The 16,250-nt window shown below is 34.7% G+C and overlaps 1 protein-coding gene across 1 annotated transcript in view; it reads left to right on the top strand.

The window, feature by feature from the left end:
* Positions 1 to 16,250, top strand: part of SLK (STE20 like kinase) — a 56,683-nt gene that overhangs the window by 29,844 nt on the left and 10,589 nt on the right. Inside the window, exons 8-12 of the mRNA XM_060099947.1 lie at positions 404 to 532; positions 879 to 2,255; positions 4,703 to 4,833; positions 5,060 to 5,183; positions 6,652 to 6,831. Of these exons, the coding sequence (XP_059955930.1) occupies positions 404 to 532; positions 879 to 2,255; positions 4,703 to 4,833; positions 5,060 to 5,183; positions 6,652 to 6,831 (1,941 nt within the window). The remainder of the gene's footprint in view (positions 1 to 403; positions 533 to 878; positions 2,256 to 4,702; positions 4,834 to 5,059; positions 5,184 to 6,651; positions 6,832 to 16,250) is intronic.

Raw genomic sequence — 16,250 nt, 5'->3', positions numbered from 1 at the left:
TGTTACGTTCTAACAAACATATTGTAAACATATTGTTACTTTATAAAACTAGTAATGTACTTGAAACTTGCTTTAAATTTTAATTTAGATTTTAGGTTATGAAGTTTTCAGACATACAGAAAAGTATATATACCTACTACCCAGATGTAATATGTTATCATTTTTGACATATTTCTTTCAGATTCTTAAAAAAAGGTACAGATACAGTTGCAGGCAGCCCTTATCCTGCTCAATTCCCTCCCCCTCCTTCTTTTCCCAGATGTAATATCATCTGAAGTTGTTTGTATTTTTCCTACTTATATGTTTATATTTTTGCCACATAACAATGTGTTTTATATATTTGAAATTTACTTCACAAGCATTTCAGTTGTTACTGAGTATGCTCTTTTTAATGATCAAACAGCATCCCTTTGTGACAGTTGATTCCAACAAACCAGTTCGAGAATTGATTGCAGAGGCAAAGGCTGAAGTAACAGAAGAAGTTGAAGATGGCAAAGAGGAGGATGAGGATGAGGAAACAGAAAATTCTCTGGTTAGTATTTAGAAAGGAAATTTCATTTAGGTAATTTTTAGAGTTGAGTTTTGAGGTATGATTGCAGCTGTGTCTAAGAATTAATTGACGGGTAGCATTACAAAAACCTTTAATTTTAGAGGTGAAGATTTGTTAAATTTGCTCCTTGCTGCCCATTTTTGTCATATTTATTATGTGAAAATTTGTCAATTCTTTAAGTTATTTTTATAATTTCATCAAATTTTACTGAATAAAGATATTAAATCATTATACATATGAATTAAATCATTTTTATATATGGAACGTTGTTTTGGTTACCATCTTGAAATTATGTTTTAACACTAAAACTGTATAAAATCTTTTTTAGCCAATACCTGCAAGTAAGCGTGCCTCCTCTGACCTTAGTATTGCCAGCTCTGAAGAAGATAAGCTTTCACAAAATGCTTGTATTTTGGAATCTGTCTCAGAAAAAACAGAACGTAATACTTCTGAAGATAAATTTAACAGTAAAATTCTTACTGAAAAACCAGCCACCGACGAGCCTGAAAATACTGTGGTAGGCATTAATGAACATGTTAATGATACTCATTTAGAAGCTATGGCTGAACTTCATAATAGAGCAACAGTAATCGAGGAAAATGGGAGAGAGGAGAAGAGACCCAAGCTTGAAAATCTACCTGACACAGAAGACCATGAAACAGTGGACATTAATTCAGTCGATGAAGGAAAAGAAAATAACATAATGATAACTTCAGAAACAAATATTGAACAGAATCTGAAACCTGAGGAAGAAGGGGATCGAGAAAAGCAACAGATATTTGAAAATAAGTTTATAAAATCTGAAGAAATTGAAGACACTACTATTCAGACAATGGACTTAGTTTCTCAAGAGACTGGAGAAAAAGAGGCAGATATTCAGGCAATTGAAAGTGAAGTTGAGTTTACAAAGGAAGACACCCTCGAGAAATTAGGAAGAGATGACAAAACTGAAAAAGACATGATCAGTGATACAAGCAAAGTGATAGGAACAAATGAGGCAGAAGATGTTGCTCAGAAGGCAACTGAAAACAGTGCTGAGGATTCTCAGAGTAATGATGGGAAAGAAGTGGGTGAAGCAGGCCAGAAATTAGTGATCAAGTCCACAGAGGGTCCTGAGGCTGGTGGTACTGAGGAAGTTTCTATTAAAGAAATAGTTGAAACTAATGAGATAGATCAAAAATCTGTAGAAGGTAAAGGTGAGGAAGAGGAACAGTTAATCAGCAGTTCAGAGAACATAGTGGAGACCAATGAGGAGCTCGGGACAAATGAAGCTGAGATTACTGAATCAAGTAGCACTGAAGGGATGGAGGTCAGAAGTGCGGTGACTGATAGTGACCAAAAGGCTTTAGGAAGTGAAACTCAGGATGCTCATGAAGCCACTGCTCAGATGGACACAGAGCAGAAAGATATCCCATGCGAAGTGCCAATTAAAGCAGAACCTCAAGCTCCTGCCACTTCACAGTCCAGTGAACCTCAGCCTGTTCTAATACCCAGTATTAATATCAACCCTGAAGATGCAGAAAATAAAGGAGAAATAGGTGCTTTATCAAAAACTGAAACCACGTTACCAGAATCTGAGAATCAAAAGGAAAATGATACTGATTCAGGCACTGGTTCCACTGCTGATAATAGCAGCATTGACTTGAATTTATCCATCTCTAGCTTCCTAAGCAAAACTAAAGACAATGGATCAATATCTTTACAAGTAAGTGTACACGGGTCCTTGATTGGGTTTTTCTTTGTTATTTTGGCAGTTGAGAGTTTATGTGAAACTGACATCTTGAAAACAAAACAACACTAAATCAGTGTGGTATTAACCCTATAAAATTCTTCAGGCCTATGAGGGCAATCAATTAAAAAAAAAAACTAAAGAGCTTCTGGATGTCATCTTTAAATTTTTTGGTAGTACCTATCTATTTTTGCCAACTTGATAGAAACAATATAATACAGTTGCTTACTGGAATTTGGGTTTTCCTATTGTACATACCTAGGTATAATTGTAGCAAGAATCAGCAGTATATGAAAGAATTGAGGACTTGAAAGAATGATCTCTTTTTAAGAATGTTTAGGGTATAAACAGCCCTTGTTACCACTGGCACGTGCGGTGACTGCTCTTACCTCCTCAGTCATAGCAATCACTACTGCCGTGAGAATCATCGTGGGAAGAAAGCCAGATACTAAACCTCGAACACTTGGAGCTGTTAAGCACAATTCTCCAATCTGAGTAACTAGGGGGAGCTGTGTAGAAGTATGGAATGGGGCCATAGAATCAGTATTTATAGCAAAAGATCCCATGCAATTCTGATACAGGTGAGACTCTGGATTGACAGGTGGCAGAAAAGCAGAAAGAACTGAAGAAAATTGACCTTAGGGATAGGACTCCATGGCATGACTGATCAGCCTGCATATCTGTCCCAAATTATTATATGTATTGCCTAGATAGTCTTCAGTTTTCAGGTTGTTTCCCTGCTGAAATTCCATTAATCTGAAGTTCATTCACTGACTTAATAGTTAGCCTTTCCAAAAAATGCAGATACTTCTGTGAGAATTAAGGTGATATTAGCTGTGGATACTTTAGTAGGAACTGAAGAAATGGAAAATATGGAAGTTACAGGGAGGTAGATTTATTTTTGGAGCATGCCCACTTTAGGTTTTAGAGGAAGTCTGGATAGGGTGGCCGTAGTCCAGGGCTTAGGGAGAGCAGTGTGAGAATACTGGAAGCCTAAAGAGTACAACAGTAAGAGGCTGAAGAAAGGTGATTAGAAAGTGCCAAAGATCAACTTAAAAATTCTAATGCAGGGCCTCCCTGGTGGCGCAGTGGTTAAGAGTCCGCCTGCCGATGCAGGGGATACGGGTTCGTGCCCCGGTCTGGGAGGATCCCATATGCCGCGGAGCGGCTGGGCCCGTGAGCCATGGCCACTGGGCCTGCGCATCTGGAGCCTGTGCTCCGCAACAGGAGAGGCCACAACAGTGAGAGGCCCACATACCGCAAAAAGAAAAAAAAAAAAAAAAAAAAAATTCTAATGCATTTTGAATGTAGTATTTTCACAGTCCCCTTTTGCTCCCTCTGCTTTCTAACCTTTTCCACCTATCAAAACTAAGTAATTATCTGTTCTGAATACTTACATGTTTACCAAGATGTATTTGTAGCAGTGTTATACTTCTGTTATTTCTCTTTGCTTTTAAAAAGCATTTGGATAACCAACTGAGGAATAAAGAGTTTGGTCTTGATAAAGAATTTTGGGCAATAGCTAACAGGCAGATCTGGTATTTTGGGAGTGCAGTAAAGGTGCTGTCTTTCTAGTAACTCTAAAATCATTCATCCATCTCCGGCCCTGAGGTGGAAGAGGGCTGGTGATACTATTGTTGTTGATGAAATGGATTTTGAATCCCAGTCCTGGCAGTGTTTAAAAGTTATCTGGGAGGGGCTTCCCTGGTGGCGTAGTGGTTGAGAGTCCACCTGCCGATGCAGGGGACACGCATTCCGGCCCCAGTCCGGGAAGATCCCACATGCCGCGGAGCGGCTAGGCCCGTGAGCCATGGCCGCTGAGCCTGCGCGTCCGGAGCCTGTGCTCTGCAATGGGAGAGGCCACAACAGTGAGAGGCCCACATACCGCAAAAAAAAAAAAAAAAGTTGTCTGGGAGCCTTTCAAAATGAAATTCTCAGCCACCCTCAGACCTGTTGATTTAGATTCTTTAAGGGATGAGTCCCAGGAATTCCTTTTTAATTGCTTTGTAAGTGTTTCTAAAACAGAAAAGCAGAGGTATCTGCGAACCTACAAGATAAAAAGAGGAAAAAATGATTAACATGTGAAAGTTGCACTAATTACTCTTTTTTGTGAATTGCTTGTTACCACTTGTGCCTAATTATGATGTGGTATAAAAATTTTACATGCACATCATCAAAATGCATAATTTCAGTTGAAAAAAATTTGATTTTATCTGTAAAATCATGTGAAAGTCAGATGAGGTGTGAGATGATATAATTGGCTTCAAAGTTGAGTCTTACTGCTTTCTATTCATCATTTATATGTGTAGTCTTCATAGTCTTCATAGCTGTTTAGTTTCTTGTTTTTGTTTTTTTAAGAAGAAAATGTTTTCTCTCTCTAGTATTCCCCATATAAAGCCTAACTAAAATAAAATCTCACTCAGGAAACAAGAAGACAAAAGAAAACATTGAAGAAAACACGCAAATTTGTTGTTGATGGTGTCGAAGTGAGTGTAACAACATCAAAGATAGTTACAGATAGTGATTCCAAAACTGAAGAATTGAGGTTTCTTAGGTGAGTAGAGAAACAACATGATTTAAACTGGTTTTGTGACTTCTCAAGTCTCTGCAGAGTCTGAAGAAAAGAGAAACAAGAGTAAAGTCTTGGCTAATTTTGGATTCGTGTATTACTTTTCCATTTGAAAATAAATGTTACTTTTAAAGTTTTTTTCTTTTAAAGCATTACTTCAAAGGTGTAACTTTTGCTGTCTTTCTCTATCCTTGCCATTAAATTTTATCAGACGTCAGGAACTTCGGGAATTAAGATTTCTTCAAAAAGAAGAGCAAAGAGCCCAACAGCAGCTCAATGGCAAACTGCAACAACAGCGAGAGCAGATTTTCCGGCGTTTTGAGCAGGAGATGATGGTAAAGTCTTGGAATTTTGTACCCTTTTGTTAATAAAGAAATTTAAGGCTTAGAAAAAAACCCACCACTGGCAGGTTTTAGAACTTGTTCTCTAATTACTAGATTTCTCTGGCTTTGTGATGTATTTCTCGCCTTTATTTCTTTGGTGTGTTAGATGCTTTCTTTTTTCTTCTCTCCTCTTCTCTTCTCTTCTCCTTTTGCCTGACTTACAGTGTGGTGGGTGTTTTCATTTTTCTCTGATTAAATCTGTCATGAAAACCTGGAATCATGAAGCTAGTCGATGGTTTGCAAAGTTCTTCGGTGTGCCTGTTGCTGTATAACTTTTTATTGTTACAGTTTGACCTCTCAGAATTAGAATCCAAGATTTAAACCAGTCTAGAGCAGTTGTTGTCAAACTTGGCTGAGTATTAGAACTTCCTGGGGAATTTTTCAAAATACACTTACTTTTCTAGCTACTACAGTTAAGCTTCCACATCCCTTTTCACAGCTGCTAGAGAAGTTAGTGCTGACTTGTAAAGGGTAATTGTCACCGAGTCTTTAAATTTTTACTTTTGTGTCCAAAGTTGGAAAAGGTATTATTAATGTGATATAAAATTTCAGTAACTTATGTTGAACATGTAGCTTAATGTAGGTTAGAAAAAAGATCATTTGAAATGTTATAGGATTCATGGTTGATTATAGTACTTACATTTTTATAATTTTAAGTGGTAAGGATTGTTTTGTGTGAAGGTTGGCATTGCTGATTACATATGTTGGATCATAACTGAGAATTCCTAAGAAAATAATGAACTTTTGTTCTCTTTGAGTATTTTTACAGTACTTATATTCTGTTTTTTCAGAACTTTATAAAAACTGTTTCTCCCCCCCATATTTTCCAAAATATTTTGCTTTTTAATTTTTTTTAAAAGAAAACACCCTTTACAAATACTTAACTCTACCTGTGTCTAAAATTGCAACGTTACTCAAGTATTATATAAGCAGGAATCTTTTGTTGAGAGAGTAGATTTATAATTCTAAAAGGTTTGTTTCAATGAAATAGGATATTTAAGAATCTTAATGAGGAAGGGTAAATTTGAAAATGACAAGTAATGGTACGTTTTTAAAATAGACTTCAAATGAGACCTTTGATTTATCAAAAATTTTATAGGATAAATATTGAAATTTTTCTTACTTTAGTATTTCATAGCAACTGGATATTCTTCTAGATTGTCTAAAAATTTTGAACATTCTACACTTGTACAATAGAAAAAAGTTTTCCATATTAGAAAAAAACGAAATGCACATCTTTTTGAAAAAATTTTAAAACATATTTTAGTGCATTTGAACTTGTTCAGTATTGCAAAGGGTACATATTACGTCACTCAATTTAAATGCCAGTTATGTGCTCTTAGTAAACATCTTCAGTATAATGAATTAATATGAGCATTAATGTTAAAGTTAAATGACCTTGAGCTACATCATTTTACAGAGCAAGAAACGACAATATGACCAAGAGATTGAGAATCTAGAAAAACAGCAGAAACAGACTATTGAACGTCTAGAACAGGAACACACAAATCGCTTACGAGATGAAGCCAAACGCATTAAAGGTGAACAAGAGAAAGAGTTGTCTAAATTTCAGAATATGTTAAAGAACCGAAAGAAGGAGGTAAGCGTAACTACTGTTTTTAATGTACACTTAAGACTGTCTAAGGAATTACGATAATACTTGGTAGTTAAATGGCACTCATTCATTTTTTTTTTTGGTCTTCCCAGCATTTATGCAGGGTAGTAGTAAGGTCAGATGTTATCTCATTTTACTGCCAAGAAAACTGGAGCAGAAGAGGTTTTAATGGCCTGTTCAAGTTCACAAACTATTATTAAATGTCCAACTAACCCTTGAACCAAGTCTTCAAATTGAGTGTAATCCATTTTCCTTTCAACCTATCACTCCTCCTTTATTAATGCAACATTTAAGGCCTGACATAGTAATGTTTTTGTTTTTTTTTTTTTAGTAATGTTTTTTTTTCAAGAAAACATACTATGTTCTGTTTGCAGGTGGCAATAATAATTCATCTTAATATTTATTTGTAATATTTAATTCATGCTTAAAAATTTTTTTTTCTCTTGATTAGCTTGATTACCTTTCTTGGACTTTGTGTCAAAACAAAAGCTGAGTAAGCTGAAATTTGGAATAATATCTTTAAGTTTATCAAATTGTGAGATACTTTGAAGAATCACAGGTGGAAAGTATCTGTAAAGTCATTTGATTATAATGAATTTTTTCTTTTTTCCTGTAACTGTTCCATATTGTCATAGAATCTATTTGTGGTATTATTTACTATGAAAGATTGTCATTGTTTCAGAAGGAGGATTTACGTATTGTATCAGTGTGTCTTTTTCTTCCCCAATTAAGGTAACACTAAGAGAGCTTTTACATATTAGCAGTTTTGAGAGATAATTTTATAATTTATTCTGTTCCTTTAGTGTAAGAGGAGAATTCATCTTTTCATGATATGAAAGACCCCAGGACAATATTATGATCAGTTTTATTAGTTTTGGAACACACTAATATCAACCAAACTAGTGAATACATTTTCACTTTTGTTACATGTCCCAAGTACTCAGATTCATTGATTTTAACAATGAAATTATGCAGATAATGGAACATCATTTTGCTGAACTTGAGGATCTGCTTTAAACAGGATAGAATCAAATGTTAATAAATACAGTGCCTTCTATGATTTCTTTAGGTAAAGATGAATGAAATGGTATATAGCCTTTTGATGTGGCTACCATTTCTAAAAATTACTGTTTATTATGTTTTATGTAGAATTGCTCTATATACCATGATGTATGACTTTACTGTATTAACTAAATGTTAATTTTCTTGAAACCATGAGTAGTTTTTATTAAGAGGTTATTTTTTAATATCAGGTTAACTTTTAAAAATTTTGTAGGTAAGTATATGATTTAATTATAGATATATAGAAGTTTCTAGTTATTGTTACTGTTTTGGACTAGGAGAGGTTTAGCCAGAGAACATGTTTGAGATAGTGATATGCATATTTTAAATAATTCTATTCTGTATTTTTTTCCTTATCGCTAAACTTCTTGCATTTGGGGAGTCTCTTCTTTTTCATGGTGATTTGGTTTCATGAGAGATTACTGATGGGAAATTTAAAATACACTATGTTAAATCAAAATCAGTCTCTTTCACAGACCATCAATGGCGTGTGGTGATTTGGAATCTGGTTGCTTTTGGTGCTTCTACTTATAAACACGTGATTGTTTTTCGTAGTTGGATTACAGATCTATTGTTAGGTGGAATACATATCTAGGGTTTTGAAATGATTGAAAGAAGGAGCTCTAAAATACACTTCATTTTATAATTACTTTATTTGGTATAATAAATCATAGCATATAAACTTATTTTATGAGGGGTTATATTACTGATTTTAAAGCTGACAATTGATTTTGGCTTAAATTATCAGCAGAGGAGAATGTTTTTCTAATCTAATCCCAAAATCATCAGATGTGTTCATTTTTATCGCACCATATATAAAATACTTTATTATGAAAAAAGAAAACTTAGTGTCCATTTGTCTCTCCTTTGTGTATTCTAATGCTTACTTTCCCTTTTGTTTTTCTTTTGATCTCATTAAGTGGATTTCATTTAGAATTATTTCATTGGTTTTATCAAGCCAATTATGAAATTTTGCAGATTTATAAATGAGTGGCATTTGTTTTCTTTATATCCAATATTTCAAACAGTGTCAGTAGATATGTTTATAATTTTATGATCTTTCAAGGTCAGTTGAGTTTATCACCTTTAGTTCAGCGTTAGCGTTGCAAGTAATGCTTTACTGATTGTCTTTGGATCTAACAAGAGAATGATATGTAGGGATAATTAAGCAACTAATTTTCCTTGTATGGTGTAATGTCCCCTTCTGCACTGAGATTAAGCATGTTCTATCCTTTCATTCTTTTTCACCAAACTAACACCTATGCTAATGCATGTTGAAAGGAGCTTTTTAACAGCTTTATTTGACTTGTAGCTTGTCTGCTCTCATAAATGCTTGCTGTGGAGAAAGTGTTTTTCCCCACCTCCTGCATGCTTATACACTGTAGGTTATAAATGAAGTGGAGAAAGCACCCAAAGAGCTGAGAAAAGAGCTCATGAAACGCAGGAAAGAGGAGCTTGCACAAAGCCAGCATGCTCAGGTAACAGCAGCAGCTTAATGCTACTAAAAACAGAAAGTGGCAATATTCTCACAGCTCAGTAAACCATGGTTGAAAGGGTAAATTCTGTACTTATTATATGATGTTGACGTCTCCTTATACAAAGGTTCCCAGGGCATTCTTTATGTAGTACTAAATTCACACTAATGGTGACATTTAAGTTGCTAACATGAAATTAAGTGAAATGTTTGGAAAGCTGACTCCAGATGAAATAAACGTGTATGTTAATGTATAATCCACTGCATTCTTATTTTAATCATGATAGAAGCTTGTATTTAAGTGGTAATGTCAATGGTTGATAGAAGATTTTTAGAGCAGAAAAATATAGAGGGTGAGTATATAAGCTTTATGCATACAAAAGGAATGCATATTTAAAAGGCCATTGATTCGGGAGCTCCCTTATGGCCTGGTGGTTAGGATTCCGGGCTTTCACTGCTGTGGCTTGGGTTCCTTCCCTGGGTGGGGGAACTGAGATCCTGCAAGCCTGGTATATGGTAATGTTAAATGGTAGATCAAACACTTATTACTGTTAAACTCAACAGTATAAGCAACTTAAAACCAGATTTTAAATATTAAGTATGTTGTTTTTCTTTTTGATTCAGAATCCAGCAGTTACAGAAATAGACAGTTTTTACCTATATAAACCTGATTCTAGGTTATGATAAGGCCAATTGATGGGTGAATTCTCTACAAAATAGATAAACTGGTATTTTCAACAGATTTTTCTAGAAGTATCTCACATGAGTATGAGGTCTTTTATACTTGGGATTACCTTTCTTTTAATTAAGCTTGCACTCAGCTGGGAGGCAAAGAGAGAAATGAGCTCAGTTTGTAGTTACAGATGTTAATGAAGAAGAGACATGGATTATTTATTTGTTGCTTTAAATTTATCTTTTTAATGTGGGTTTTATGTAATTTAAAAAGTGGTTCCCAGACTTTTGAATTTTATAGATTCATGAAAAGAAACATAAAAGCAACACAAACCTTTGGGAGGCATGACAAATGGGTTGCCATTAAAAATTTTTTTGTTTTTGTCAAGGAAGGTTATTTGAAACTGCCATTTATTTGTCATCATCATTTCAAAAGAGAGATGATTTTAACACCATGAAAAATAAGGAAACTATCTCAGAATTTAAAATTTTAATAAAACTAGCCTATTTGAATACATTTAGTAGTTTTTTTCTTCCTGTGAGCCAATGAAACATTTTGTCTTGGCCTGGTAAGGAAATTACTACAAGCACACCTTGTTTTATTGCTCTTCACTTTATTGCGCTTTTGCAGTATTGTGATTTTTACACATTGAAGGTTCATGCAGCCCTGCATTGCACAAGTCTGTCAGCACCATTTTTCCAGCAGCTTTGCTCACTTCATGCCTCTGTGTCACATTTTGGTAATACTCACAATATTTCAAACTTTTCCCTTTTTATATTTGGTATGATGATCTGTGATCTTTGCTGTACTACTACGACTTGCTGAAGGCTCAGGTGATGGTTAGCATTTTTTAACAATAAACTACTTTTTAATTAAGGTATGTATGTTGTTTTTTTAGACATAATGCTATTGCACACTTTAATAGACTATAGTGTAAACATAGCTTATATATTTGGTAAACCGAAAAATTCATGTGACTTGCTTTATTGCGGTGGTCTAGAGCTGAACCTACAGCATCTCCAAGGTATGCCCGTAGTTAAGGTGATAATAGCAAACACAGCATTTACTGTATGGCACATACTGTTCTAAATGCTTGACCTATATGAACTCATTTAACCTCACAACACAGGAGGTAGTTACTCATATTACCCCCATTCTACAGGTGAGGGAACTAAAGCACAGGAGGTTGAATGACTCTCCCACGTTCACGCATTTGGTTAGTGATAGAGCCTGAATTCTCATCTAGGCAGGTTTGGCTCCATGTTTCATACACTGAACCACCGCATCATACTGCCTCTTGTATTTAAGCTACCCCTTCTGTGCCTAATTTAAATTATTGGCTTGGCCTAGTGGTTGTTGGCCATGTCTTATTAATAGGTGAAGAGGAAGTCCTTGCTGGCCACACATCAAGTTTTGGGTAATTTGGATTTCAAACCAGAAGATAACAATTTGGTTTTGCCTTGTAAAGGAATGTAAAGTTTTTAATTCCAAAAGGTAATATGTCAGACTCTAGAGTTGAAATTGAGAATTTAGTGTTGAATGGTAAGTGATCCAATGCTTTAATAAAACTTTGTTGGTGATTTTTCATATAATTTGAGGGGCTAGCCTGTATTTTCCAACTAAAGCTGAAAGCAGTAGTAAATTTCTCTCTGTAAATTTAATGAAGAATTTAGTAATCAAACAAATTTCAAAAGTATTTCTATTTAGCTACCACTTTTGATGAAGGTATTAACACATGATAACTTGAGTCTAATATTTTAAACTTTTTAAAGAGTTTATGAACAATAGCCATATGGTCGTGGAACTAGAATGTATTTGATCATCTAGTCCAGTGGTTTTCAAACTGTACTCTCAGGAGCTCTTGAGTTTGGAAGAAGCATCTCGAGAATCCTTCAAAAAGTGAGGACAGTAGGGCTCTGGGCCCCTGCTTCCAGAGCAGGACCACTTTTCATCTGTTTTATAAACTGAGATTGTTTTGGTGAGTTTTTTAAAAAGAGAGTTCAACTGGTTTAAAAACAATGGCAGCAAATTAGAGTTTGGAAACCACTGATCTAGTTCAAATCCTTCATTTTACAGATGAGAAAGAGACCCCTTTGTTAAGTGACTTGTTCCAGGCCTCAGGAAACTCTGCGTTTGTATAATTATTCTTTCCATTTACAAAAAGTCATTCAGCTCTATTCTTACCTGGGAAGTGCGTTGTATTCTGATCCACAGGGCGTTGCTCAGGTCATGATTCAGTCTTTTCAGTTGTCATCTTGTGCAGTCTTCAACGCCCAAATGCAGGACGTAAGTCCCGCGTGCCTTGTAGGAGGGTGCCTTCTTCTGTTTTACCTGCTTTTTCTTTGGCTCACATGTGCCTTTTCACTGTTAGCTTCATTTGTTGTAAATCTAGAAGATTGATAGATGATAATGTCAGTGATGACAGTCGTAATAACCTGACATGAACTTTATAGTTCAGTATTCTTTGAAGAGTTCACATTTGATTCTCGTTGCCAACCCCAAATATAGGGATGGAGTGTATCTGTTTTACAGATGAGGAAATCGAGGCACAGAAGACTAAGTGATTTGCCTAAAGTCACAAAAGAGATTAGTGGTAGAGCTGGAACTAGAACACTTCTACTACAGTGTTCTTTTTTTAGTCTACACCACCACAAATTTTAATCTGAGATTTTCATCTTTTTCAAGAAATATCTTCTCAATAGTATTTTATGAACTTTGCACATGTGAGAAATTGAATGCTGTGGTTAGATTTTTATCTTCGTGTGAAGTGACATTTTGATTGCATATATGTTTATGTAGATGTTTTAATTATGGATATGGTCAGAAAAGCCATGTTAAAAGTGGTGATTTTAGTTCCATTTAGTTTTCACTGTTCAAATTGTCCATAATGAATGGTGGGTTGCTATTCTCCATGTTGCAGTTTTAAATTAAGCCTGGAATTCCAGGCTGTATTCTTTCTCACAGTTTCTATAGGGAAATGACTAGCTTATTTAACACTGTAATATTTGTTTGTGATGTTTGATATACACAACTGGAGGAGATAGAATACAGCTTGATTTCAACCACTCCTTCCCCCGCCCCGAAATTATTTATTTATTTATTTATTTATTTATTTATTTATTTATTTATTTATTTATATTATTGTCAGCCATTGGACTCTATAGTTTTCTAAAAGAGTAGTCAAAATGTTAATTATTTTTTGACGAGAGGGAGAAATTATGAATTACGAACACTTTTCTGATCATTACCATTTTTAGCTTTTAAGTTAAAATGACCAGATGCTGTACAAATAGCGCCACGTATCATAACCCTTTCTTATAGTTTTCTAGAACCCAAAGCTGTATTTTTAACGTTCACAGTTATCTGACTAATAGGATAAAATTCCTTATCAGAATTAAAACTTGTACATTTAAAGAACACTCATTTTACAATTTCTGTGTCCATTTTGAAATTGTTACTCTTAGTGATCAAATTGATGTTATTTTTTTAAATGAGTGTAATTTGTGCAGTGTTTTTGGAATGTAAGATCGCTTTTCTTTTAGATCCTAAGAGTAATTTCTAATTACAGATTCCACTGTGAATGTATTATACTTGGCTTTTGAATTTAGGAAATTTAATGAAAGCTCAGTGATATTAAATTTTCATTTCTTTTGTGGTAATAAAATATATTAATTAGTGTGTAAGGGACCTTTTTGGTAGTTTTTGGCTTTAATATAAAAAAAAATCAAATGTGCAGTATTCTTGACTCTGTAATCATCCACACTCTGCTTGATTATTCAAGTCCATAGCTCTGTAAGGCAGCTGGTGTCTTTGCAAACTCTGATGGTTAGGAGACACTTTCAGACGTTGCCAGCCTTGACCTGTTGATCTTTATTTATCTTCTGGAGCAGCACAGTGCTAGTTCTGCCCGCTTCTACATAACAGTCTTAGCTCCTTTTTCCTCTCATGTCCTGGCCGCTTCAGGGCATGCTTTTGTAGTTCCTTGTCATTCATTTTGAGTCTTGATTTCTGGACCCTTATTCCTTGCTTTGAGTTCTCTGTGGTTTACTTTTAAACTTTTCAAAGTATGTTACTAAGGGAAGGGACCCACTACTCTTTATATGGGCTGACAGATAAAACCAATTTGGGACCAATAGAGTGGAAATTCCTTGAAGGCAGTACTGTCTTTTATTAATTTTAGTAACCCTGTAAGTAGTACAGTCCCCAGCATTTACTAAGTGCCTGATAAAGGTTTTCTTTGACCTGAACTCTTATCTTAATTTAGACATAAATACAATAATATGACCAAAAACTGCATTGACAAGAAATCACGTTCACTTTTTTAGTGGCACTGGCTTATACAGTTGACCCTTGAACACCTCAGGTATTGGGGTGCTGACCTTCTGCACAATTGAAAATTCACATATAACTTTACAGTTGCCCCTCCACATCTGTGCTTCCACATCTGGACATTCATCCAACCATAGAATGTGTAGTACTGCAGTACATACTTAGTGAAAAACTCCACGTTTAAGTGGACCCACACAGTTCAGACTTGTGTTGTTCAAGGGTCCACTGTATTTACCTTTTTTAGTTTCATATAAATATTTATTTGCCCCATCTTTTACACTTGATTTTTTTGATAAATATAAATGTAATATTTTTATTTATGATAATTTGGACCCATTATTTCTGTCCACACAGATATTTTTAAAAAGTTCTTTATGCAAACTAGTGGTAAAAATGTTGAACAAAAGAAAACTTTTGATAAATCTGCAGGTTATATTGTTTATTAAACAAGTTTGCATATAGAAATTTTACAATGAAATTAGAGAATCAATTTAATTTTTATTACAAATGATATTTACTGTAGGAAAAGAGAAGCTTGACAACTTACTTTGTTATAACTGCTTATAAGATAGGATGGAGATTTTTGCATCTCTTTAAATAAAACTCAAAAGCCTTATTCTAGATAGTTGAATTTAAATATTCATTGAGTTTTTTTTTTCTTTGCTGTGATAAAGTGATGTAGGTGACTGTAGTCAAGTTGGCAATTGTAATTTTTTTTGTATAAATTTGCTCAGCATTTATTATATCTACGGAACTGACAATGTGTGTGATATTTTTTTTTAACGACACATAAGTACATTTCCTGTCCCCAGTACATAAGACCACAGCTCAATAAATACAAAAGTACATGTTATTCCACTTGCACCTGGCAATTGTATTTTATGGAGACAGTTTATTAGTCTTTCTGCTACTGTATATTTGTATTTATGCTAAAATACAAATCATGATGTAGATAAGACAGCAGCATTTGTGACAACAAACTAACAGGATGTCATGGATGGTAAGACCTGATTCTCACCTCCAGAGAAACAGTAGTAAGACAAGCATCCTGAGGAACACTGCTGACTCACTCTTTGTGCACTGAAGACCAGGCTGGTAGTGATCCAGATCCTGCCAGACTCTGTCCAAGGCCTAAAAAATAGTTCCAAAATGGATCTTGAGGTTTTACATCTCTTAGATGTGCAAGAGGAGGAATTATAGGTGAAGTGCTGCTGTTCAACCCTAAATTTCTAAATCTGTGCTCAAATTGATCAGAATACCCTTGAGCTAATCACAAACTGCTATAATAGCCAAGAGAGGGATGGAGAGCCAAACGTTTACTGGCAAAATTTGCATTTCTTCAATTTGAGTATGGTTCCTTTCCTTCTGCAAATGTGTAATCTAGCATAATGACCATAAGTCACTTTAACGTTTCCTTTCCTTACACAGTAATTGAAGGATTTTTTTTGAAAGTATAAGTTTGGCATTTGGGCAAAAATAGTATATACTCAGTAAATACTGTTGAATGAATGAGTGAATCCCTTACATGTTGGTAGAATTCTCTGATTATAAGGAATTTTGTTTGTAGAGTCATAAAATGTAACTCATTTTCCTATTTCTAGTTCACATTTCTCTAGCAATGCATTATTTCTCATTAAATCCTTAAAGTATTGTTCTTTTTAGGCACAGGCTAAAGATACAGAAACTGTCTTTCTCTGTTAGTGTAGCCATGGTATGGCTTCCTAACTCTTTATTAATAGAAAAATAGAGAGTTTAAAATCCTGATATCGATATCTGTTTTTCTTGTTTGCTCTTTATTGCCTCTCTTCCTGAAAGACATTTCTTGTTTATTCTTGTTTTGTCCACACTCTAGTGAAATGAATAGTC

The sequence above is a fragment of the Mesoplodon densirostris genome, chromosome 1 (genome assembly GCF_025265405.1).
Source record: "Mesoplodon densirostris isolate mMesDen1 chromosome 1, mMesDen1 primary haplotype, whole genome shotgun sequence".
NCBI lineage: Eukaryota > Metazoa > Chordata > Mammalia > Artiodactyla > Ziphiidae > Mesoplodon > Mesoplodon densirostris.
The sequence above is the reverse complement of the archived record's forward strand: the minus strand, read 5'-3'. Positions and strand labels throughout refer to the sequence as shown.